The 25,870-nt window shown below is 38.7% G+C and overlaps 1 protein-coding gene across 3 annotated transcripts in view; it reads left to right on the top strand.

Moving 5' to 3' along the window:
* Ndst3 (N-deacetylase and N-sulfotransferase 3) overlaps nucleotides 1–25,870 on the top strand; it is a 163,182-nt gene that overhangs the window by 49,904 nt on the left and 87,408 nt on the right. For all 3 annotated transcript variants that reach the window (XM_016010102.3, XM_006991883.4, XM_042279830.2), the window contains exons 3-4: nucleotides 14,048–14,135; nucleotides 20,274–20,428. In XM_016010102.3, the coding sequence (XP_015865588.1) occupies nucleotides 14,048–14,135; nucleotides 20,274–20,428 (243 nt within the window). The remainder of the gene's footprint in view (nucleotides 1–14,047; nucleotides 14,136–20,273; nucleotides 20,429–25,870) is intronic.

Here is a 25,870-nt window from a genome sequence, read left to right as displayed (position 1 = left end):
ATGCATAATTTATGTTCTAGATGAGTTAAAAGATGTAGCAATTGAGTATTACTATGTAACTCTTTCCCCTTACCTTCCACACAAGCATATATGTCCTTACTCTGCCAATGCAGAGCAAACATAAAAAGCATGAATATTCCTGTGGGGAATGAAGGACTCAATAGCATCATTTAGAAAGACTCGGAACCCTGTGATGGTTCCTGTCACACAGCTGATTGGGGCACCTCCTCTTTAGTGCCAATAGACACCCACATTACTAAAGAGACATTTGGAATACAGCCAGAAACTGTGGGCATATAATTTTTTGGTTTTTTTTACATGGGTAGCAAGAGGAAACAGAGATGGAATCTTGTGGCAAGGAAAAAAGAAGTTTTCAAGCTTGGTAAAAAGGTCAATGGGCCCTCCTGGAGCCACAGCTCCATTTCTACATGTTAGGGGTGTAGGGACTTGGCACTGCTTCTCCATTTCATCTGAAAGGGGTAACACTACTAACCTGAGTAGCTCTGATGTTTGAATTCATATGTGTGTGACATAGAGACACAATACAGGTCTTTATGAATAGCTATCCAATTGCTTCTATTTAATTCAGCAAATGTAGGTACTTACATTTTTGATAATACATATTTTCCCTCCGGCTCAAAAGCATACTTGTCCTAGTTTGGTTTCTGTGGGTGTGATCAAACACTGACTAACACAACCTTGAGAAGAAAGGGTTTGTTTGCCTTGCACTGCTCTGTCATAGCCCATCACCAAGGGAACGCCAGGCAGGAACCTGGAGACAGGAACCAAAGCAGAGACCATGGAGGAATACTACTTATTTCCTTACACCCCTGGGGTTACTGAGCCTGCTTCCTGATACAGCCCAGGACCACCAGCCTAGGGTGGCCCCGCACACATCACTCAGTAGTCAAGGAGATGCCCACAGATGTGGTCCCAGGGGACTCCTCAGTTAGCTTTCCTCTTGTCAGTCATTTCTAGTTCTTGTCAAACTCACTCACTAACTAACTAACTAACTAACACAAACAAACTAACCAGCACAATCTCAACATATAAAACATCTTCCTCGTCTTTGATTGTCTTATCAGCCTAGTCTATTCACTTACAAATGATGAAGTAGTTCAAAATATTATCTAGGTGGTATAAATAAGAAATGAAAAATTAGCAGATGTTCTCCTGAAGAGTGTCACACATTTGCAGAATATAAAAACGACTCATACAAAAATGTTTTGCAATTATGTTTAATTTTAATTTTTGCCTCTCATTTTCTCTCTTTGGTATATTCATTCTGTTAAGGAAAATTGAGTGAAATCCAAAGACACATAAAAGCTTCCATTTGACTCAATCCTTGGAGCTCAATTTCTTTAAATTAGATCTGTTTTTGCCTTTAACCAGATCTTGCAAATGTTCTTGACTTTGCATAATGAGAACTTGAAAAGCTAAGAAAGAACAGCATATAGATTAGACTTTAAAAATGATTTTTAAATTTTTGTGAATTATGTTTGAATGCAAATGTCTTAGAGTTTTATTGGACATTATGTTCCCTTTCAGTACTCTATTAAGCATTTTCAAATCTTCTGCAGTTTGTTTGTTTATTAAAAAGTGAACAGAATTACTTGACTCTTGGGATGGTTTCTTACTATGTAAATACAGATTTATACAGAGAACAAGATTTATGTTTGCCAAAGTGAAAGGAACTCAAATGTGCAATAAGCAGAAATGATCAAATCAATTATAGTACAGCCATTTGATGTGAACAGTATTCTGCATTGATTAGGTTTGATTTGCGGTGAAAGGATAAAGCCCATCCACAATCTGCTATTAAATAAAGAATGTGAACCTGTTCTTTTCATTCTAATTTTAGCATACTCCAGTTCCTCTGTCATAGCACAAGGGCTATCTCTATGACTCTGTTATCCCCTTATATCTGCGTGTATACAGATTGACTTAGTTATTGAGTGGTAACAGTACTATCAATAGATGACTTTAAAAATGTCTTATTTTTAAAACAATCAATGGTATATGGAATTGTAAAAATGTACCATACTGTTAAATACATGCTATATTTTTGAATTCCAAAAAATATAAGTGCTACTTTTCAGTAACAAACACATGTAAAACTAAGTGCCATGCTTTCAAGGCTCGTGCACTAATGTCTGAATGGGCAGGGTTATTTGCCTTTTCCATCAGACTCTACTCCCCAGAGAGGGTTTGCTTGCCCAAAATCTATGTAGTATTTTGTTTCCATTTTAGTGTTGTAGCAATAATTTCATTCACTGCTAGTTTTTGATACTGTCACATCATTTTAGACATATCACAAATACAGAATAAAAACATAGAATCTTTTTTCATATTTGTTCATAATGAAGAGCACGCTGCTTCAGGTAATCACATCATTCCAATAATAACAAGCTAAGGGAATCAAGCCAATCAACTGTATCACCCATTCAGAGGGCCTGATCCAGTTGGGGGCCCCTCAGCCTTTGGTTCATAGTTCATGTGTTTCCATTCATTTGGCTATTTGTCCCTGTGCTTTATCCAACCTTGGTTTCAACAATTCTCGCTCATATAAACCCTCCTCTTTCTTGCTAACTAGACTCCCGGAGCTCCAGCCAGGGCCTAGCCGTGGATCTCTACATCCAGATTCCTCAGTCCTTGGATGGGGTTTCTGGCACAACAATTAGGGTATTTGGCCATCCCATCACCAGAGTAGGTCAGTACCGGCTGTCTCTCGACCATTGCCAGCAGTCTGTTGTGGGGGTATCATTGTGGATTTCTGTGGGCCTCTCTAGCACTTTGTTTCTTCCTTTTCTCATGTGGTCTTCATTTACCATGGTCTCCTATTCCTTGTTCTCCCTCTCTGTTCTTGATCCAGCTGGGATCTCCCGCTCCCACAGGCTCTCTTTCCCTCGACCCTTGCCCTTCATTACTCCCACTCATGTCCAGGTTGTTCATGTAGAAAAGGATGTTGTCTCAAAACATTCCCAGGTACTTAAATTTTTTACACAAAACCTTCAATATATTTTAAAACAATGGAAATAATGCATAAATATAAGACTATTTTCATGCACATTCCCAAAATCTGGTTTGTAAAATCAATTTAAGTATGAGACGTATTGCTGTTTATCCTACGTACACAAATACCATCTGGACACAAATTCCCTCTTTACCATGTGTTAACTACTCAGTTTTTATCCCTATGACCAAATATCTGGGAGAACTTAAGGGAAGAAAGATTGATTTTGGCTTCTGGTTTCAGAAGCATCTTCACAGCAGAGGGTGTGGGGGGACAGAACAGTACACTGTAATGGCCCACAAGTAGATAAAGGGGGTACACAGAGGGATCAGGGCACCATACAACCCCCAAGGATAAGGCCTAGTATCCTACTTCCTCCAGCCAGGCCCCACTCCCTCCCTTTGTTCACCTCCCAGTAATGCCATCATATTTTGAATCCACCAAGAGTCGGTCCAGTCAGTGAGTCAGAGCCCTCAGGATCCAGCCACCCCTAGAATGCCCTCGCTGGCATCTCCAGGTGTACTTTACTAATGTTTTGAACACTTCTCAGTCCAATCAGCCTGACAAATAGGATGTACCATCTCACCATACATGGCATAATTAGTATGACCATATGTTTCAGTATATCTTCTAAGTGAGTGTTTGCTTTTAAAATATATTATAAATGTGTGAAATATTCAAACTGGCAACCACCGGGGTAGTTGAGTCATTGGAATCCATATATTCTAGTTGTTAAAGATATTATTTTGCAGGAACTTAATTTAGCTTCTAAGGCCCATAAGAGGTTTGTTTGTTTTCTCCTAACAAACAGTGATCACAACTATACATTAAAAAATTAGCATATAGTCACAAAACATTCCACTGAGGGCTGATTCCAACAAAAAGGGCAGAAGGCAAAAGGAAAGAATGGTGGCTTCCCAGTTTTAAGGTAGGGTCATTTGATATGTACGAAATAATTTTATAGAAGATTTTGAATATTTAGCCACTGAGTGAATAATAAAAGATGAATTGGAGTAAAATAGGAAAAGAAGCAAGGTAAGACTTAAGTCATATAGGAAAAGTTAGCTAGAATGTTCAACTGGAGAGAAACAATGACAGGAAGAAAAAAACAGGCAAGGAAGGGGCAGAAGAAACATTGTAAATCAAATAAAGACAGCACACTAAGAAATGAATGGATGTGGAGATGGATGGGTAGGTGGATGGATAGATGATAGATAAGTAGACATGATTGATAGGTAGATGCTAGATAGACAGGTGATATATAAATGATATTTAAAGATAGAGGATAGATTGATTGATAGATAGATAGATAGATAGATAGATAGATAGATAGATAGATAGATAGATAGATGGAAGATAAATGATAGAAGGCATAGGTAGAATATAGCAAAATAGTTGTTAGATAAATAGTAGGTAGATATTATAGATTATGGATGGGTGGATGACAGATAGATATAGATGGATATTTTAATGACTTTTTAGCAAAGTTCACTAAACACTCCTGTGTGGTGATATGTTATGTACCCTAATAAACTTGCCTGAAGATCAGAGGACAGAGCCAGCCACTAGATTAGACATAGAGGTCAGGCAGTGATGATGGCACACACCCTTAATCCTATCACTCTGGAAGCAGAGATCCATCTGGATCTCTGTGAGTTCAAGACCACACTGGAAACAGAGCCTGGCAGAGGTGGTATACACCTTTGATCCCAGCACTGGGAGGCACACACAACCCAGGAAGTGATGTCTGGGCAGAGAAAGGTATATAAGGCGTGAAGAAACAGGGACTCACTCTCTTGGAGATGAGGATTTTGTACAGGTAAGAGCTAGTGGCTGGCTGTTTTGCTTCCCTGATCTTTCAGCGTTCATCCTGATATCTGGCTCTGGGTGTTTTTTTTTTATTAGAAGACCGTCTTAGATTCCAACAACACTCCCACATGTATGATTCACCCTCATTACACTCTGAGTCAGAAGACCGTCTGAACTTTACAAATGAAGACCGAGCTCAAGCAAGCACCTCCGAGTTTCTTCTAGAACTGGGTGGTCCCAGCATGTCAGCTGTAGTGATGCTTGCAGCGGCAGGGATGGCCGAGCAGCAAGCTCAGTGCAGCTCACGGATTATGTTCCAGTCACTGCACCAACAGCACAAACGAATTGTCTCGTTTAATCTTCCGAGAGAGCTCTGACTTTAACAATGGCGAGGCGTGGGGCTTTGAAAGTTTAATAACATGCCCGAAAGCGGAAAGGGGGAGATCCAGAATTCCAGTTAAGACCCGCTGGCGTCGAGCCCTGTCCTTTTAAAGCCTGCACTGTAAGTGCCACAGGGGCTGAAAGGACAGGGCACCTGTACAGCTCCCTCGCAACAGAGCCTAGCTCCTCAGCTCCTGGGAGAAGGAAGAAATCCCCTTCCTCACTGCTGCGCATTCACTCATCCAGTTTTCCTTCCTGAGCCCGTCCTATGCCCCACCCTCATAAGAACAAGACCTCACCTCTCTCCAGTGACACTGACATCAATTAAGCGTCACACTCCCATAGCTCGGTGTGGAGATCTGTCTGCAGGCCTCCCATCCATCAGTGTCATGTAGACCAACTTAGTATATCATTCAGTCATGCAGAGCAGGAAGTTCGTTCTTGCAAACGAAGAGATGTTAGGAAAACAATTACATGCTTTCATTTCAATAATCAATGATTGATTAGACGGGTTGAAGTTTGGGAAGAAATAATTTCTTCCTCTGCATATACACAGACTCAGTTGTATTCTAACAAGGCAGGCAATCATCATGTGGTTACTGAATACAAAGATAGAGACTCTGAACATGGCAGCAGTTCAGGTACTGCTCAGCATCCCTTCTGCTATTGAGAACACAAGGTTAGTTATGGGCCTGGATGTACTAAAGGAAAAAAGATCTGGATAGAAGGTCACCATGAGAGCCTAAGCTATGTCTGTGCTTTTAATTTAGGATCTTTTTGCCTCCGTCTCCTTATTCGTAACCAAGATGTTTTTGAAAACCAACAGTGCTATTTATGTTTGGTTGAAGTAGACACTAAGTTATAAAGACACATATACACACAGGAGGGGGGGAGGAAGAGAGGGAGGGAGGGGAGGAAGGAGGGAGAGAGAGAGGAACATAGTAATTGGAATCATTGGAATTTAAATAAGAATCAGGAAGTAAAGGAGAAGAAACAATGTAAGTCCACCAAATACTCACAGACAACAGAATTAAAAGTAAAACCAGGTTTCCAGTTCACCCTTTAGGAGAAATGCATTGTGTGTACTCTGACTGACTGACAACAAAATGCTTGCCCACCACTGGCAAAATGCTTGCCCTGGCTTAGACAGAGGGGCTGTTTAACTCATGAGTTCAGTGCATCACAGCATGCATCAGAGCAGAGTTTACATCATGACGGCCAGGAAGCACAAAAGCACAGAGCCAGAGCCTGCCTACCCTACCTGGATTTCTCCATTTTCCCTCATCTATTCCACCTTAGTCCCAATCTACTGGGTGATGCTGTTCATATTCAAGAGGCCACGTCTCTTAGCTGATCCCACTTGCAAATCCTCTCATAGACACAACCAGAGGTGCACTTTATTAATCCCATAGGATTAGTAATTAATTCCATCAAAACCAGTCCTCAGTCAAGATGAACCATCATGGATATCTGTAGATGTAACCAACCGTCTTATTAAATAAGAAACACAGAAACAATGTAAAAGAGAAAGCCGAGAGGTCAGAGCTCAGAGCTAAAATCTCACCCTTCCTCCTGCTGTCCCAGCTTCACGAAATGAGACCTACTTCCTCTCGGTTCGTATTTTTAAAGTATGTTGTTCTGCCTTCTCATTGGTTGTAAACCCAAACACATGACTGCCTCGTCACTGTCTGAATGTACAGCCCCCTAGGTCTTAAAGGCATATGTCTCCAATGCTGGCTGTATCCCTGAACACACAGAGATCTTATGGGATTAAAGGCGTGTGCCACCACCGCCACACTCTTGCTATGGCTCTAATAGCTCTGACCCTGAACACACAGATATCTATGGGATTAAAGGCGTGTGCCACCACCGCCACACTCTTGCTATGGCTCTAATAGCTCTGACCCCCAGACAACTTTATTTATTAACATACAATCAAATTAATATTTCAGTACAAATCAAAATAATATTTCAATACAATTAGATTACCACCACATTTCCCCTTTTCTATTTTAATAAAAAGAAAAAAAGCAAAAGGTTATGACTAACAAAAGAAAAACTATATACAAAAGTACAATAACTATATACAATATATACAAGTAATAAATACCTAAACAGGTATTTGACGAATCAGAGGAAATAATTCCATTATCTATCCTATTTTGATAATTCCAAGATGTATCTAATGCACTTTCTATCCTAATTAATTTTCAACTATAACTAACTAATCTTCAACCATAACTAACTAATCTTCAACTCCCTCAGAGACCCAAGAAGGGAATAATATTAGCTAACAAAAATAAAAACAGGAAGTGCATGCAAGCAACTTCCAAAAAAATTTTGTGAGTTGACAGAAACAGCCAGCTGCCTGGGCAGTCACCTGAGGTTTCTCCGCAGTGTTGGGGCATCATCTTCAGCCTATAGGCTTAGTGTATCTGACAGACTCATTTGTGAAGTAGGATGTACACAAGGTCAACAGTTCAACCTCACATTGGGTGAGAGCAGTCCACGTACCAGAAACACCTGAATTCCACTAGTGTCCTGTCATGATTCAGGATTTTAAATTCTGGAAATTGTTGACAGTTTTTTAATTCAGCTGTCCATTCTTCTTGGCTGTGTATATATGGCTTCATCTCAGCATCCCCTTCTTCTCCACATCCCTCTATTAAATGCCAGTCTACTTTTGAGAGGCATGAGCTTTCAGCTGCTGTTCCATTGTACAACAGAATCCATCGGCCCTCTGCCTGTTAAGCTGCCTTCGAAGAAAAGGGCACCGTACCTTTTCCGGATGCGAAGGCCACTTCAGGGATGGGGCCATATTGTCCTGGCCTCAGAAGATGCCTTTTGATAAAGCCATAACCACACTTGTTTTGGCAAGAATCAGTAGTCCCTTGTTTCGTGATCTGTCTGTCCATTTTGTCCTGTTGATTCGAGGATACTTTGTTGTCCAGTGGCTAACTTTTGCCAGAATGAAAGTTGACTCCATATGCAGTTTCTTCAATGCCCATATTTTCTCTAAAGTAGATTGGTACTGCCAGGAGCCGACATGTCTCAAAAAAGAAAAATTTTCTAAGTTATTAAAACATTTTAAATGCCATATTCTGTAGATCTCTGAAGGGTTTGAAGATGACCTGTCTAAAACATCTCTGCTCAATTTTTAAAACATATCTAATATGACTACACGTTCTATGATAATGTCTAACCACTAGCTTTCATTTCTTTATATCCTAATAGTTGATAATAATAACATTCAGGATCAGAAATTTGCATTACATTGTTAAATGGATGGAATAAATACAATTAGAAATATACATATAGCATTTTCTAACAATATCAGTTTCAAATTTGTGTACAATATAAAACAATTCAATCCAATGTAAAGTATTTAAAACTAGTAATTGTCTTTTTCTTTTCTTTCTTTCTCTCTCTCTTTTTTTTTTAAACAAGAACCTTAAATCTAATCTCCTTTGCTTAGCCTTTTTCCTAACCCTTGACAATAACTTGTAACCAACCCCCCTAAATACTGAAAATTATCCCAGACCCAAAACCCATTAAAAAGACCAAAAAACCACCCGCCCCACACCACCTCTTTGGGAATGTGGGCATCGTATTCTTAAAATTGCTTCCTGCTGGGTATGGGCGAAGTTTTCTTTATCCTGAAAGAAAAATTTTAGGTTAATTGTCAAATTCTAGGAGAGGTAACTATATCCTTCATTATCCAGTCTGTGTATAATGCCAAAGTTGAGGGTTTATCTCAAGTCCTTATTCAAGTAGTCTTTGAGACTGGATCATCTCAGCTAGTCATCTCAAATTTGCTCTGAGCACCTTGTAGTTCAAAGCTGATCTGTGGATGATGTTTGTCAGCTTAATGATATTATTATTGTCCACGTGGAATTGTTGTTGTTGTGGGGCCCCATCTTCTTTCTGGAGACTTCAGTTGATGTTAGGCCTGGCCATGATTTCCTGCAGAAAACTGATAAGAGACTCGAACACAAAAACATATATATGCAGCTAGCCTTTTTTCTAGAATTAGTTAGTACTCTATGTGACCATTCATATCTTAACAAAGTTTAAAATGTATATATATATATTAATCTTGTAAATTTTGATATAAAATTTATACTTTGAGAAAAGTTTAAAGAATCAGAATAGAATCAAAGAGTTGAGATTAGTAATAGAATAGTCCCTTAATTAATTTGGCTTTTGTCCTGTACCATAGCAGAAGATGGCTCTTATTCTGGCATGATACAGGGAGTTTGCATTTTCCTTTTAACAACATGCTTGATTTTAAAGAAGGAGAGAGCCATTCTCCAACTCCAAAGTCAGCTTTAAATTTTAATTGAACTGGGACTATTAGAAAACCAAGAGTGTTAAATCTTTAGAGAAAAGCAGAAACAAACATTTAGGAAGACATAAAATATTTTTAGATAATATATACCCATACACCGTTTCATTCTGTTTCTTGGGATAGATGATTTGTCCCTTTTCTTCAGTTGTCTCATTTGTCCAGTGTTCTTCAGATTCCTTAACCTTCATTCTCCTAAAAGACAAAAACAAAAACCTTTCCCCAAGACTAATTTTGGGGATGTTCCTTTTTTGGCAAGTTATTATCTGATGAAATGAAAAAGCATGTTTTATTGATACAAGTTAGTTTAAATTGGATGTTCATGCTGGTTGATGAACTATCACCTCCTCTAATTAAGAGGTCTCTCTTGTTCAAATCGAACCTTTATCAATTTTGATGGTACCCACAGCTTATCTTCTCCTGTAGAAACAAAAGCAAAACCACGTCCCCAATGTAATACATACCCTGGTTTCCATTCTGAGGTCAGCACATCCTTAAAGTATATAGGCTGATTTAATTCTGTAGTTTTTTCTATTATCCAATGTCTCTCTGCAGCTGTTGTTCCTTTCTCATTGGCATTCAGAAAATTCAAAGTTAGAAGAGCATTATGCAGTCTATTTCTGGGGGTTTTTGTTACCCATTTCTGTTTATTTAGCATATCCTTTAGAATTCTGTTTGATCTTTCTATAACTGCTTGACCTGTAGGATTATGTGGTATGCCTGTAATATGCTTTATATTGTAATAAGCAAAAAACTGTTTCATTTTAACAGAGACATATGATGGAGCATTGTCAGTTTTGATTTGTGCAGGTATACCCATGATGGCCATAACTTCTAGCAAATGAGTGATTACAGAATCAGCTTTTTCAGAACTCAAAGCAGTTGCCCATTGAAATCCTGAATAAGTATCGATAGTGTGGTGTACATATTTCAATTTTCCAAATTCTGCAAAGTGAAACACGTCCATCTGCCAGATTTCATTTCTCTGAGTACCCTTTGGGTTACATCCTGCTGGTAATGGCGTCTGATTGTAGAAGGAACAAGTAGGACATTTCTTTATTATTTCTTTGGCTTGTTGCCAGGTTATGGAAAAATCCTTTTTTAAACCTTTACTATTAACGTGATGTTTTTTATGAAATTCTGAGGCCTCCAGCACATTTCCTATCAATAATTTATCAATCTCTTCATTGCCTTGTGCTAGAGGGCCTGGCAGACCAGTATGGGATCGAATGTGAGTTATATATAAAGGATGATTCCTTTTCCTGATTGTATCTTGTAATTGAATAAATAGTGAAGTTAATTCTGAAGCATCAGGGATAAATTCTGCAGTCTCAATATGTAACACCACTCTTTCAGCATACTGAGAGTCAGTTACTATGTTGAGAGGTTCTGAAAAATCCATTAATACCAACAGAATAGCACACAATTCTGATTTTTGCACTGAATTATACGGACTTTGAACCACTTTACTTAAATTTTCTGATTTGTAACCTGCCTTTCCTTCTTTGTTGGCATCTGTATAAAATGTACGAACTCCAGATATGGGTTTTTGCCGTACAATTCGAGGCAAGATCCAGTCAGCTCTCTTTATAAGATCAATTCTATTGCTTTTGGGATATTTGCTGTTAATTTCTCCCAAAAAATTACTGCAAGCTCTTTGCCAAGGTTCACTTTCTGTCCATAATTTTTCAATGTCCTCCTTAGTTAATGGTACGACAATTTCTGCTGGGTCTATGCCTGCTAATTGACGAAGTCTCAATTTTCCTTTGTAAATCAAGTCAGAGATTTTTTCCCCATAAGTTTTTAATTTTTTATTTGGTTTATTTGGTAAAAATATCCATTCCAATATAATATCTTCCCTCTGCATTAATATTCCAGTAGGAGAACGCCTAGAAGGTAAGATTACCAAAATGCAATCCAGCTTTGGATCAATACGATTCACGTGTCCTTCATGCACTTTCTTTTCTACCAATGCTAATTCTTTCTCAGCTTCAGGTGATAATTCTCTTGGACTATTTAAGTCCTTGTCACCTTCTAAGGTTTTGAACAAATTAGTCAGTTCATCATTTTTTACCCCAACAATAGTTCGTAGATGAGAAATATCTCCAAATAATCTTTGAAAGTCATTAAGAGTCTGTAGTCTATCTCTCCGAATTTGCACCTTTTGGGGTCTAATTTTTTGTAGCTCTATTTTATATCCTAAATAATTAATAGAATCTCCTCTTTGTATCTTTTCAGGAGCAATTTGTAATCCCCAGCGAGGCAAAATTTTCTTTACTTCTTCAAACATTATTTCTAAAGTATCTGCATTTGAGTCAGCTAGTAAAATATCGTCCATATAATGATAAATTATAGATTTAGGAAATTTTTTACGTATCACTTCTAATGGCTGTTGTACAAAATATTGGCACAGAGTTGGGCTATTCAACATTCCCTGTGGGAGGACCCTCCATTGAAATCTTTTAACCGGTTGAGAATTATTATAAGTAGGCACTGTAAAAGCAAATCTTTCTCTGTCTTTTTCTTGTAAGGGTATTGAAAAGAAACAGTCTTTTAAATCAATAACTATGAGAGGCCATCCTTTTGGTAACAGAGTAGGCAAAGGCATCCCAGATTGTAGAGAACCCATTGGCTGAATTACTTTGTTAATTGCCCTAAGGTCTGTTACCATTCTCCATTTACCAGATTTCTTTTTAATAACAAATACAGGAGAATCCCAAGGGCTGGTTGATTCTTCAATATGCTGAGCACTTAACTGTTCTTCTACCAGCTCTTCTAAAGCCTGGAGTTTCTCTGTTGTTAAAGGCCATTGCTGGACCCATACAGGCTTGTCTGTTAACCATTTTAAAGGTAGAGCTGTTGGTGTCTTTGGAAGATCATCAGTTATTGTGCCCTGTTCTTGTATAATATGGATGGCTGGTGACCACTCATTAGAACAATATCTTCTAATATTTCTCTCAGTAACATGTGCTAGTTTATGATTTGTTTCTGAGATTGGAGGGATGTTAATCTGAGTATTCCATTGTTGCAACAAGTCTCGACCCCACAGGTTCATAGTTATGTTAGCCACATATGGTTTTAATTTTCCTCTCTGTCCTTCTGGACCTATACATTCGAGCCATCTTGCACTCTGTTTCACCTGAGATAATGTCCCAATTCCTAACAGTTGAACGTTTACCTCCTGAAGAGGCCAAGTTGGATGCCAAAATTCTGGTGCAATTATGGTAACGTCCGCACCTGTGTCTACCAGACCAGACAACAAAACACCATTTATTTTTATCGTTAATTTTGGTCTTTGTTCATTAATAGAAGTTTGCCAAAAAATTTTCTTTATGTTTTCTCCTGAATTTTCTATTCTCTCTGTTTCATCATTCTGACCAGCATGATTTATTCCAATAGGCATTTGGTTATTTAATCGCTCTCCAGAGCAGGCATTTCCTCTATGGCTGCCGGAAAGGTTTGAACTGGATTTGCACTGGGGGCCCCACGTTGGGCGCCAGATGTAGATGTAACCAACCGTCTTATTAAATAAGAAACACAGAAACAATGTAAAAGAGAAAGCCGAGAGGTCAGAGCTCAGAGCTAAAATCTCACCCTTCCTCCTGCTGTCCCAGCTTCGCGAAATGAGACCTACTTCCTCTCGGTTCGTATTTTTAAAGTATGTTGTTCTGCCTTCTCATTGGTTGTAAACCCAAACACATGACTGCCTCGTCACTGTCTGAATGTACAGCCCCCTAGGTCTTAAAGGCATATGTCTCCAATGCTGGCTGTATCCCTGAACACACAGAGATCTTATGGGATTAAAGGCGTGTGCCACCACCGCCACACTCTTGCTATGGCTCTAATAGCTCTGACCCTGAACACACAGATATCTATGGGATTAAAGGCGTGTGCCACCACCGCCACACTCTTGCTATGGCTCTAATAGCTCTGACCCCCAGACAACTTTATTTATTAACATACAATCAAATTAATATTTCAGTACAAATCAAAATAATATTTCAATACAATTAGATTACCACCACAGATATCTGCTTGTTTTAATGGGCAAATTGTAAATTTGCTTTACCCTAATATCTTCTTTTGAATAGCAAGCATTATCTTTTGGGAATCTCATATTTGAAAGTTAAGAATTTTGTGTTTTGGAGAACAAAGATATATCTGAGAAATGCCAGTGTGTTTTTTTCCACATATATTCTTGCCAAGCTTCATTTAAATTGAATGTCCTTTTGGAATTGGTTTTCTATGTCCCTGAAGGGTAAAAAGAGATATATACTCCTTCCTTCATACATATGGATTAAACTTTTCTTTTCGCAGGCAACATTTTTTTCTTCTGATTTTTTATGGATTTAAGTCTTAGTACATGTATGTGCTATATAATCTCAACATTAGCCACACTCTACCATTGGATCTGAAGAGTGGTTTTACTCTTTGAATGTACATAAAGCCATTTAGTACCTTGTCATCCTGAAACACCTTTTGTTTTTTCTGTATTTCAGGCCCTGCTTGACACTCAGAATCTTTTGCGTGCACAAATCACAAATTTTACGTTCAACCTTGGATTTTCAGGGAAATTTTATCACACAGGTAAGGCTCCTCTGCCCACTCGGTTTGAAATCACACTTCCCTCCTGCTCCCCCTCTCCTGCACCCTTTATGTCTTTTCCCCATTTTTCTTCATTTAACTCCAGTTAACATGCTACTTTTAACCTTTAGAAAATATTAATGAGCCAGGCACTGATGGCACATGCCTTTAATCCTAGGCAGAGGCAGGTGAATCTTTGAGTTCAAGGCCAGCCTGGTCTACAGAGGGAGTTCCAGAATAGCCAGGTCTACACAGAGAAACCCTTTCTCAGAAAGAGAAAAGGTAGACAGATAGGAAGGAAGGGAAGGAAGGAGAGAGGGAGGGAGGAAGAGAGAGAAGAAGGAAGGAAGGGAGGAAGGAAGGAAGGAAGGAAGGAAGGAAGGAAGGAAGGGAGGGAGGGAGGGAGGGAGGGAGGGAGGGAGGGAGGAAGGAAGGAAGGAAGGAAGGAAGGAAGGAAGGAAAAATAAGTAAAAAAGTCCATAAATAACAAACATGATCATTAGTGAATTTTCACAAACTGTACACAGTTGTTTAACTCTCAAGCAGAGCAAAAAAAAGCATTATCATACCCCCATCCTATGCCCTTCTTGTAGTCTCTAGCCTCTTGCTTCTAACACTTCTAAACTGCTCCCCTGGCTACCAGTACCTTGTTAGCTGCACCTGGCTATTACGTAAGTGTAAACTCACCATAGCCAGCTTTTGCTGTTGTTCTACATTGTGTTAGTCACACAGATATGGTGCATAGATTACCATACTCTTATTTTTCTTGGTAGCGTTTCATTTGTGCATACCAACACCTTATTCATTCTTCTGCAATGTGGATGGTTATTTCTAGCCTTTGACATTTCTTAGATCATCCTGTTAGGCATTCATCCCTGTCTCTCAGAGGACGTAAGTTCTTTTCTGTTGGATCTCAGCCCAGAGTGTAGTTGTTGACACGACACATACATGAAAACTTGAAGAGGAAAAACCAACCGATTTTACAAACTGATTTTTCCAGTGTATATTTCTAGCTGTCTGAGGACTGTGCCTCATGTTTCATGTTATTTCCCTTTTAAATTTTAGCTGTGCTGTGGGAATGTAGAAATTTATATGATGTTTTCCACACATATATGTCTTAGGAATAGGAAACGCGCTATGGACATGATTACTGGCTATCTGAGGTCCTCTTCTGAGGAGCACTTGTTTCTAGGTTTTTCTCTTTGGTACTGACTTGTAGATTCTTGAACCATTCTGTGTGATGATTTCTCAGTTACATGTATTATAAGCTCTTTCCTCTCACTGTCTGGGCTGTCTGTTCTCTCTCCATGTTTGTGGATAGTGAAAATAGTTAATTTAAATGACAATTTTACCTTTTTAATAGCTTTTCTTGAGTTTTGTGCAATGTAAAAAATCAGTTATGTTTTTGCACACCATCATCAAAGTCATAGATAAATAAAACAAAGTATCATTTACTATTCCATCAACAAAGTTTCAGGAATAAGTTTTAGAATGATACAGTTGTATTGGGTATAACTTTAAAAAGCTGAAACATGTCCAAGGATTGGAAGACTAGATTTAAGAATTCAGTCCTCTCCAACATGATCTATAATTAATACAGTCTCAGACACAATTCTAGTAAGTTTCTTGGTGGGTATTGGTAACATGATTCTAAACTTTATATGAAAATTCAAATAACCAAGAATAGCCAAAGCAGTTATAAGAAAGATGAACCAAACTGCCATGGTTTCACTAGCAAACACTGTTATTAATTACAAAGGTACTTCCAGTAAGTTGTGTGATGGAAACAAGCAGATCCAGTAAGCTAAAAAGAGAGAAAGAAACAAGGGCCACAGAAACACACTAATCTCATCTCTGAGGAGGGGAAGCTTTCCAATAATTCATGCTGCTTACAGAACTGTACCATGGAAAGAAGGTAGCTTGAACCAGAGCTGAGAAAAAGCACAAAATAAGTCCCATATTAGTCACAGATTTCCAGTTTTGTGATATCCAAAGGTTTCTTAAACTAGAAACAATGGAGTGCTCCCCATGAAAGGATCTCCAGTGTACAGGAGCTCAGGTCCTGGTTCTAGCGATGTTAGGCCCACCATGCTGATGCCTTTCACATCAGAGAATAGAAAAAGCCTAAAGAAGCAGACTGTCCATGGTCACCTCCCTAATGTCAAGCTGTTAGATGCTCTGACATCTGTAAAGAGAGGGAAATCAAGATGTGGAGAAGGAATCAGAACACATACTGAATATATAGTATCTTTGAAAGAGGTTGTATTACCCAGGCTGTTACTGCAGTACCTGTGGGAAGTTTTAAGAGAAAAAGGGTTTGAATTCTGTTTTCTAAAGTTTCTCCCATGGCCTGCTTTGCCCATCATGCCTGGGCCTGTGGTGGGGCAGAGCATCATGGTGGCTGTGTGTGGTACAGCAGCCATTAACCTCATAGCAGTCGTGAAACAGAATAGAAAGGGGCTAGGGAGGAGGTGTGCTCCTAGAGACCTGCTTCCTCTAGCTAGGCCCTTCAAGTCTCTGCCCCCTCCCAAAATAGCAGCACACTGAGGACCAAGCCTTCCACACACGAGTCTATGGGGCTCCGTTCTGTGTTCAAACCAAATGGAAGGTGATGAGATGAAGACCTATAGACTTAACACCAGGCCAGCCCAAACTCAGGAAACACACAAATGTCTCCTGGCAACTCGGTCTTCTCCTCTCAACCATGGACACTAGAAATGATGTTATTTGTGAAACCCCTTCCTTCTAAGCTATGAAAGGTTTGTGTTGTGTTTTTGGGGGGGTTTTGTTTCTAATAAAAGCACTTCTCACAGTTCACAATGAGGGTGCTCTCTCTAAATCAACTGGAGACCTGCACACACGGGGGGGGGGGGGGGGGCGGGGGGGGGTGGAGGTGGAGGCAGAGCCAAGGGTGGCGAGATCTCATGCTCTGTGTAGAAGAGGAAAGGTCCTGCCAGGGCTGTCTAAGACCAGAGAAATCATTTTTCATGGGAACAAATATAAAATTTAAGTCTCAGCCTTTCAAATTAGATGTTATAAAACTTAATTAAAGCACATTGTCTTCCTTTGTAATTGATTCCTGCCTCTGTTGAAAACTGTCCTTTTTATTCAGTCTTGAAGGGAAAAAGAAAAATGGGGCTGCTTTAATGTAAAAAATGTATCAGGAAAAAAAACTTTCTTTTTAAAAATTTATTTCATATTTATGGGTGTTCTGCCTGTGTGTGTGTCTGTGCACCATATGTGTACCTGGTGCTGGTGAAGGCCATGAAAGAATGTCAGGGCCCCTGGAACCGGAGCTACAAATGGCTGTGAGTTGTCGTGTGGGTTCTGGGAATAGAACCTGGATCCTCTGGAAGAGCAGCCAGTGCTCTTAACCACTAAGCCATCTATCCAGCCTGACTTCTTTGAGTTATTTTCATTTCAACATTATCTTGGATTTTGAAGGGCCCAAAGTTATGTAGCTAGTAAAGTGCCCAGACAGTCTTCACTCTCAGTTAACCAGAAGATAGTCTTCGCCCTCAGTTAACCAGAATGCAGTTTTCCTATAGAGCTTATTATTTAATTGGCAATCGTTCATTGGGAAAGTTAGGTGGTAAAAAGAGTTCTCATGTCTATGGGTTGGTGAGGCTAGAACATATCGGGAAAACACTGCTAAGTGTAAGTTAGAACATCTGTCCATTCTGATTGCATCAGAATTACCTGAAAATATGGAAAGCACTATGGTATTGAATTGGGAAATTCTGACCCTATTTCTGGAGTCTATATTTGGCCAATGAAAAACAACTAAGGGCCCTGAATGTAGAGTTGCTTAATTAAATTGGTACTCAGGGTACTTCTAACCTTCGCTTTGACTCAGAACCTGCTCCTTGGCCTCTGTAAAGACCAGCCTCCTTATTTGAGAAAGTGAAGTTACCTGTGACCTTTGACAGGGTGCCGTGAGAACTGAACAGGACAGTGCCATAAAACTCTTCACAGCCGTGTTACCTCCGCTGATGTCTCAGTTGGTGACAGTTTACAATGTAAAAGCAAAGGAGGATGCACTCCAGAGTAAAGTTTTTAAGTACACATATAGCAAAATAAGTTGCTCCTGACAGTGATTTTATTGGGCTCAAGAATCATTTGTAATAACACAAGAGATGTGACTTCTCATTTCTGTCCCCTGGTTCCTACAGAGGATGCCAAAGTAATCCAAACACAGGCAACTACATTCACTTCATTTGTTTTATCATCATCTTGAAAGTAATAAATAGATACTTCCACTCAATATAATTGATTCTGATCTAAAATATACCCAAACTGGGATTCAAGGAAGTCAGATAAAGAGAGCTATTAAGAAAAAAATGAAAGACATAAAATTATGTTTCCTGTGAATTAAGAAATCTGTCAGATGGTAGAAATCATTTCTTTTTTTTTTTTTTTTTTTTGGTTTTTTCGAGACAGGGTTTCTCTGTGTAGTTTTGCGCCTTTCCTGGAACTCACTTGGTAGCCCAGGCTGGCCTCGAACTCACAGAGATCCGCCTGGCTCTGCCTCCCAAGTGCTGGGATTAAAGGTGTGTGCCACCACCGCCCGGCAAAATCATTTCTTTAAATTGAGCATGCTTCCAATGTATAAAAGTTGCAAATGAAATTTTACTATGATGTTCAGAAAAGGATAACTATCATGCCTGAACCATCTTTCTAAAGGACCCTGAGATCCGTTGCTCTTTCCCCTCATTAAACTAGCTGGAAAATTAAGAAATGCTGACAAACAGACACAGGGAAAGACAGAAGTTACATGTGACAGGAAGGGGAAGCAGAAAAAGCAGCCTAGAAACAGTTCACACACTAGGGAGCCCCAGCTAACTCTGTCAGAGTCTCATGGCTAGGGAGGTAGAGCTCAGGATGAGATGATAATGGAGACACCTCAAGAAACTTTTCTGTTTCCACTGTGAAAGGTGAGGCAAGGAACTGCCATAGACACCACTGTGTGCCAACACCATGCACAAACCAGGAAGCTATTTTCTTGCATCTGAATGTACAAGCTGTGTCAAAATCATTTACATCCTCTTCTGCAGTCCTGCTATTTGTAAAATAACTGATATTGTGCCTTACTCATTCTCTCTATCCTACCAGCTGTACGAAGACTCTGATGATTGAAGAGCCTAATGTCTTTGTGAATGATTATATTTATTATTAAATATTAGATTTAAATATTAATTTTAAAGATGACATTAAAATGTTTTGATATTCATATCTCATGTTTAATAGCTTTTTTAAGGTTTTTGGGGCTGGAGAGATGGCTCAGCACTTTAGAGTGTGTACTGCTCTTTCAGAGAGTCAGAGGTCTGTTACTACAACCTGTAGCAAGCTCTTGTTGGACTACCTTTGAATCACCAGCCCCCAAATAGTGACATGGAGACTTATTAATTATGAAAGCTTAGGCTTGCCTGCAACTAGCTCTTATAACTTAAATTAATCTGCTTCTAGTAATTTACCACATGGTTTTTACCTTTCCTCAGTATGGCATGTCCAACTTGCTCTGAGTCTGCTGGTGTCTTCACCTTTCTTCTTCCCAGAGTCCTCTCTGTCCCTGGAAGTCATGCCTAACCTCTTCCTGCCTACCTATTGACCATTCAGCTCTTTATTCAACCAATCACAGTGACACATCTTCACACAGTGTAAATAAATATTCCACAACATTGACCTATGTCGGATGGCTCATAATCAGCTGTAACACAGCTCCAGAGGCTCTGACACCCTCTTGAGGCCTTTCCTGAACCACACATATATACAGATACCCACACACAGAAAAACACATGCACATAATTTAAAATATAAAAAAAAATCTTTTAAAAAATTTTGTCACAGCTTCTGATTGTTCCCTAACAGATTTTCCTTTTCTAAATTTGGATTCAGTGACTTATGTGCATGTGAGATAATGGTGTCTTCTAAATAAAGTACATGATAAATGATTGATAGATAGGTAATAATATAAATGATAAATGTATAATATGTTGATACTACATAACTGACAGATGATACAGATAATAGATAAATTAGATAGATAGATAGATAGATAGATAGATAGATAGATAGATAGATAGATAGATAGAGATGAAGATGCAGTTGGAATTAACTGGATAATCATTTCTGCCCCTACAGGAACTGAAGAGGAAGATGAAGGGGATGACTGTCTTTTGGGGTCTGTGGATGAGTTCTGGTGGTTCCCTCACATGTGGAGCCACATGCAGCCCCACCTCTTCCATAATGAATCATCTTTAGTGGAGCAGATGATTCTCAACAAAAAATTCGCCTTAGTAAGTAGCTCACACTGACTACTGCATGGAACTCATGTACAGTTGTGAGGGAGGTAGCAAGGTGTGAATTGTAGATTGCCTCAAGGGTTTGATGTGCTGGATTTCCTTAAGCAGCTTTTCTCAGTAACCATTAGACTCTTGGTATTATGTCCTTTCCATATATGGCTCTTGAGTTTGTACTATGCTCTCATTGCTGGGTTTAATGCTTTAACAGGTCTAACTTAAGAGAGACTTCATAAAACACAAAGCTCAATTACATGTATTATTATTATATTATTATTACATTATTGCATTATGGTCAGCGTTCACAAGACACATCTCCTATTCAGGAGCTTCCTGCTACACTGCACTGAGAAACAAAATAAGTCCATAGCAGAATGAGATATTCTGTGACCTGATGTCCTGTGATAAGAACACAAGCCCCCAGTTCAGAGAATAATTGTTATGGGGTGGGGAAGATTAAGTTATGGTAGAAATGAGACTCAATATGTCCAGAAATTCAAATAAAACTAAGGTATAGATTGAAATGAAGTTGGGGTAACAAACCAAATGGGATACCATAAAATAGACACAAGTCAAGTCAATGAAGATTCAGAAAACCAATGAAGAGATACTGCAAACCTGTTAGGGTAAAACATTCCCTCATCAGAAGAAAAGAACACTAGTTTAAATGGAAGGCACTATGATTTGGGGGCAGAGAAACTTACAGTAAAACTTCTAATAAGTACTATATGAAGGGAAATGTTTCCTTGTCAGAGAGGACCCAAATCCATTCACATGGAGAGGTATTCTACACCAGCTGCAGGAGCCAAGACATTTTCGCAATCAATACTGTAGTTTCTTACTCAGACTTACACACAAATCAGTTAAAATTGGCAGACTGTATTTTTTTCTTAAAGATACAAAAAATCTCTTTGCAGGGAGCTCATGTTTATCTTGAATTAATTTAGTTAATCCTACTCTCCGAACAGAGTTTCAAGAGTACCTTTCTCGTATACTGATATTTTGACAATGAAGCAAGAGTAGGGCTTCTCAAAACTGATATAGGGACAGGATTTAGACAACATTTGCAAACGTCTATGAAATGAGAGTTACCTTTCTCCCTGGAACTATAAATGGCCACGGCCATGTAAAATTGAGTAACACTGCCACACATCGTCATAGAATTGAAAGTTCCCAGTGCTCTGTCTAGAAGTCTGAGATTGCCAAGTCTAGCAATGCTGATCAGTGAGAGGTGGGATGGACAAAAATGATGACTGTAGGTGCTTCATACATCTATAGAGAACAGCAAAAGGGAACTTGGGAGAAGGAAAAATGAAAACGCACAGTAAGGCATCAGAGAAAGGAATGAGGACAGGTGTTTGCTGTTACTGTTGTTTTCGTAACCTTTGTAAGAGTAGAGTGTTCTTTAAAACTGAAACAAGTCGGCTGGCAGAGCAGTTCAGAGCACTGGCTGCTCTTCCAGAGGACCAGTGTTCAATTCCCAGCACCCACATGGTGGCTCACAACCATCTGTAATCTCAATTCCACAGGACCCAAGGCCCTCCCTCTTCTGGCCTCTGTAGGCACCAGGACTGTATGTGATGCACAGACATACATGCAGAGAGAAAAAACCTACATAAATAAAATAATAATAATTTTATTTTCAATGAAACTAGAACAGTATATATTGACAAGAGTCATCTACTGCTACTTGAATCAGCCGAAGGATGGAAACACTGTGCTCATAGCCAAAAGAGTATTAAATATACTTGAAAGTAAACAGTAAAAACAGATCTGTGCGGGACTTTTTATAATTTCATCCTAAATTATAAGAATAATTCACAATTGAAATCCTGGTTTTTTTTTTCCTTTTTTATTTTTATTTTTTCAAGACAGTGTTTCTCTATGTAACTTTGGCGCCTGTCCTGGAACACATTCTGTAGCCCAGGCTGGCCTCGAACTCACAGAGATCCACCTGCCTCTGCCTCCTGAGTGCTGGGATTAAAGGCATATGCCAACACCAACAAAAAAATCTTGTTTTTCTTAATATGACTCAAGTTTCAGGCAAAGATTTATGAATGTCATTTCGAACTATACATAGGCAGCTCAAATTATGACTCTTTAGGCCATAGAAAATGATCATGAAAGATCTTAAGTAAAGAAACCCAAAATTTATCTTAAAAAACAAAAATGAAAACCACCTTATCTTCATTGTTTGATTGGATACAGATGAGTGAACTTTCAATTTGGTCAAAGCATGTTATATAAAGAAGAAAGGAGACTGAACTTAGAAACTTGGAACTAGCCACAATCCACAAAATAGAATACATTATATATTACATACATATATAAGCTATATGAAATAGTGACTAGGAAATAACAGTCAATGGACACCAACTGTTGTTTTTATCTTTATATTTAATATCTTAAAACTGTCATCTTCAATTTTTTCCTTGACTCCTGAAGTATTCAACATTACAGGTAATGGGAATAAAATCTTTAAATAATTATTGTTTTGTATTGATATGGCAATTGCTTAATGTGCTTACAGGTTGTAAGTACATATTAGTTAATTCACCTCCCATTAAGGTATTAGGCCTCCAAAGTTACATTGTTACTAAATATGAAGATGAAAAGAGTATAGGTTTCATTTTTTAACCTATTGTCCATTGTTTCTTTTAATTTTCTCAACAACCTTGAATTCTAAGCACATTCTCCTTTTATAGGTGAAAATCATAGAATGCACACTAGGATTATAAAGCTCATTGGTAGAATTAAAAACAGAAATCCAAGTCCTCTAATACTGCACAAATGTATCCCCCAGGCTTCCTCACCCAATTCATAGTGTCAATCTAGTCTCTGCTACTTAGTAATTATGGGTATATATGGCCATCTGGGCAACATAAGGGACTTGGAAAGCTTGAGGGAGGACTCCCAGGGAAACTCTCCCCTTGGCATCCCCCAGTTCCCTGCACAGGCAGATTCCCTTAATGGTCCAAAAGACAACCTGAGGCCAGGCCAAGCAGCTTTTTCTTTTTCTTTTTTTTTTCTTTCTTTTTTTTTTTGTTTTTTTTTGGTTTTTTGTTTTTTTGTTTTTTTGAGACAGGGTTTCTCTATGTAGCTTTGCACCTTTTCTGGAACTCGCTTTGTAGACCAGGCTGGCCTCGAACTTACAGAGATCCACCTGCCTCTGCTTCCCAAGTGCTGGGATTAAAGGCATGCACCACCACCGCCCGGCCTAAGCAGCTTTCCATGTGACTGAATACTATTTAATCCATGCAAAAGCTTCTTGAAGTCTGTGCAAGCTACCTAGTAGGGAATGCAATCCGGACCATCTACTCATTAAAGGCAGTAACCATGTGCTTGACCTGTGTGAATGGTGCATCTCTAATGGGTGATACCCTGCTCTTCTCTTTCAGCTTGAAGGAGCTTAACACAAACATGAATGTTTCCCAATAAGATAGACAGGGGAAATTACAGAAAGCAGTGGGCTGCCTTGGAAGCCAAAGGGTATTCAGCCAGGAGTTGGAGATGGGGAAAGGCAATGTTTAAATGAATGACTGAATTAAAAGATATTTAAAATGCCCTTCCAACTAAGAATCTGAGACTGCGATCCAGTCCCCCAGGCCCTGCTTTCGCTGTGGGCCGGACACAGCTGTTTCCACTTAAGTAGCAAGTCCATCTGAATTGTTAGGTTTCCGCATGGTGTTGACCCTTCTCACTCCCAAAGGAACTAATGTTCATTTCAGTGACTTCTTGTGGAAGGTCAGACAGATCCTTTAAGCAACCTTAGATTTGCTGGCTGCAGCTATCAAAGGAAATACAGCCTTTTCGACTAATCAGGGAAAAAAATATTTAATAACCAAATATAGACTAATTCAAAATTTAAAAAAAAAATTAAAAAGCAATTTAGTTTTGAAAGTATCAACCTTGCACTCAGTATTAATTGTAATGTTAATGATTGGCTACTATGCAGTTTGAAATGTCTATTATACAGCCTTAAAAACTGATAAAATATCACTAGAAAACTAAAATTTTATTTGAGCCTCAAAAAAAAATCACTAATACACTGTCTCATTTCAAAGATTGGGCCTAAATTTTAGCAAGTAGTTTAATATTTAATAATAAGATAATTACTAGAGACTGTTATCATAAAACTGCCATCCTCTATTCTATGGTACTAACATTTTGGGGTGTTGTTGTCTGGGTTTGTTTGTTGTTGTTGTTGTTAGATTAAAGATAGGGTCTCATTGTATATCCCTGGCTGATTTTAAAACTCACTTTGTAGACCAGACTGGTCTTGAACTCACAGAGATCCACCTGCCTCTGCCTCTGGAGTTCTGGAATGAAAGGCATGTGCCACCATACCCAGTGGATGGTTTAACATTGTTATAGGCAATCTTATTAAAATTAGTAGCAGTGAAACAATGTTCCTGGGGAAAGGAAGTCTTCCAGTATGCTGTATTCTTGATTGTATCATATCATTCTTTGAAATAACAGCCCTGTTCTGTATTCTTTTCCGGACTAGCAAGACACATTCATTCACCTTAGGGGGACTGTCTATTGTCATTACATATGTTTTCAGATTAGTGAGCATACCACTTTTCCAATATGGAAATAAAGATTATACTATCAAAATATAATTGTAAATATATTAAAAACCTTGCCAGAATACATGACCATCTTTCAATTCACTTGCTTACAGCTAGAGAAGGGAGAAAAATCCATCATTTTTCTTTCAGTAAAGCTCTTTGCTAAAAGACACATCATGTTTTCATCTTATATTAATATTTAATGCAAAGTATAATTTTAGCAGTCTTGGTAAAAGAGAATTCCAGTCAGGATGCAGAATCTAATCTGAACTGATGGGCCACACTCTGGAGTAATCCAAGCAGCATTGTGCATGAAGGTCACTCATTATAAGTCAGAGCAGACTGACTGAAGCATATAATTTACTTCATAAAATGAATGTAAGGGAAGAGACAGAAAACTGAAGGACAAGTTATAGGGCTCATGTTCAACTTTAGAGTACTGGGATTCCATGCCAGTTCCTACAATATAAAATATGACACGAGTGTTCTTCTTAACCCCACTGTCACCACTAACACTTCCCCCAAGACAAAACCTTGCCACTACTCAGCCACTCAAGGGTCCTGACCTAGAAAATGTCCCCATCATCCAGCTCTGACTTTATAGCTAGCAGCAGTTCTGAGTAGTCAAAAGAATGTTATATACAGTGGTATGTTGAGAACAGTGAATGTGTCACTTGAATATTAATTAGTCAATCTTAAAACCTGAATACAACTGGAATCAGTATATTCATAATGGAAATCATAGAAGGGAGCAAGAATTAGTGTCTTTCTTGCAATTTAAGTAAGTGTATAAACAGAGTAATGTTTGCATATAGGTGTTCAATAAATGGTTGTTAAAATACAACTAGATACTTCTTGAAGATCCTAA

The sequence above is a fragment of the Peromyscus maniculatus genome, chromosome 6 (assembly GCF_049852395.1).
Source record: "Peromyscus maniculatus bairdii isolate BWxNUB_F1_BW_parent chromosome 6, HU_Pman_BW_mat_3.1, whole genome shotgun sequence".
In the NCBI taxonomy this organism is placed as follows: domain Eukaryota; kingdom Metazoa; phylum Chordata; class Mammalia; order Rodentia; family Cricetidae; genus Peromyscus; species Peromyscus maniculatus.
This window is presented reverse-complemented; position numbering and strand designations above follow the sequence as displayed.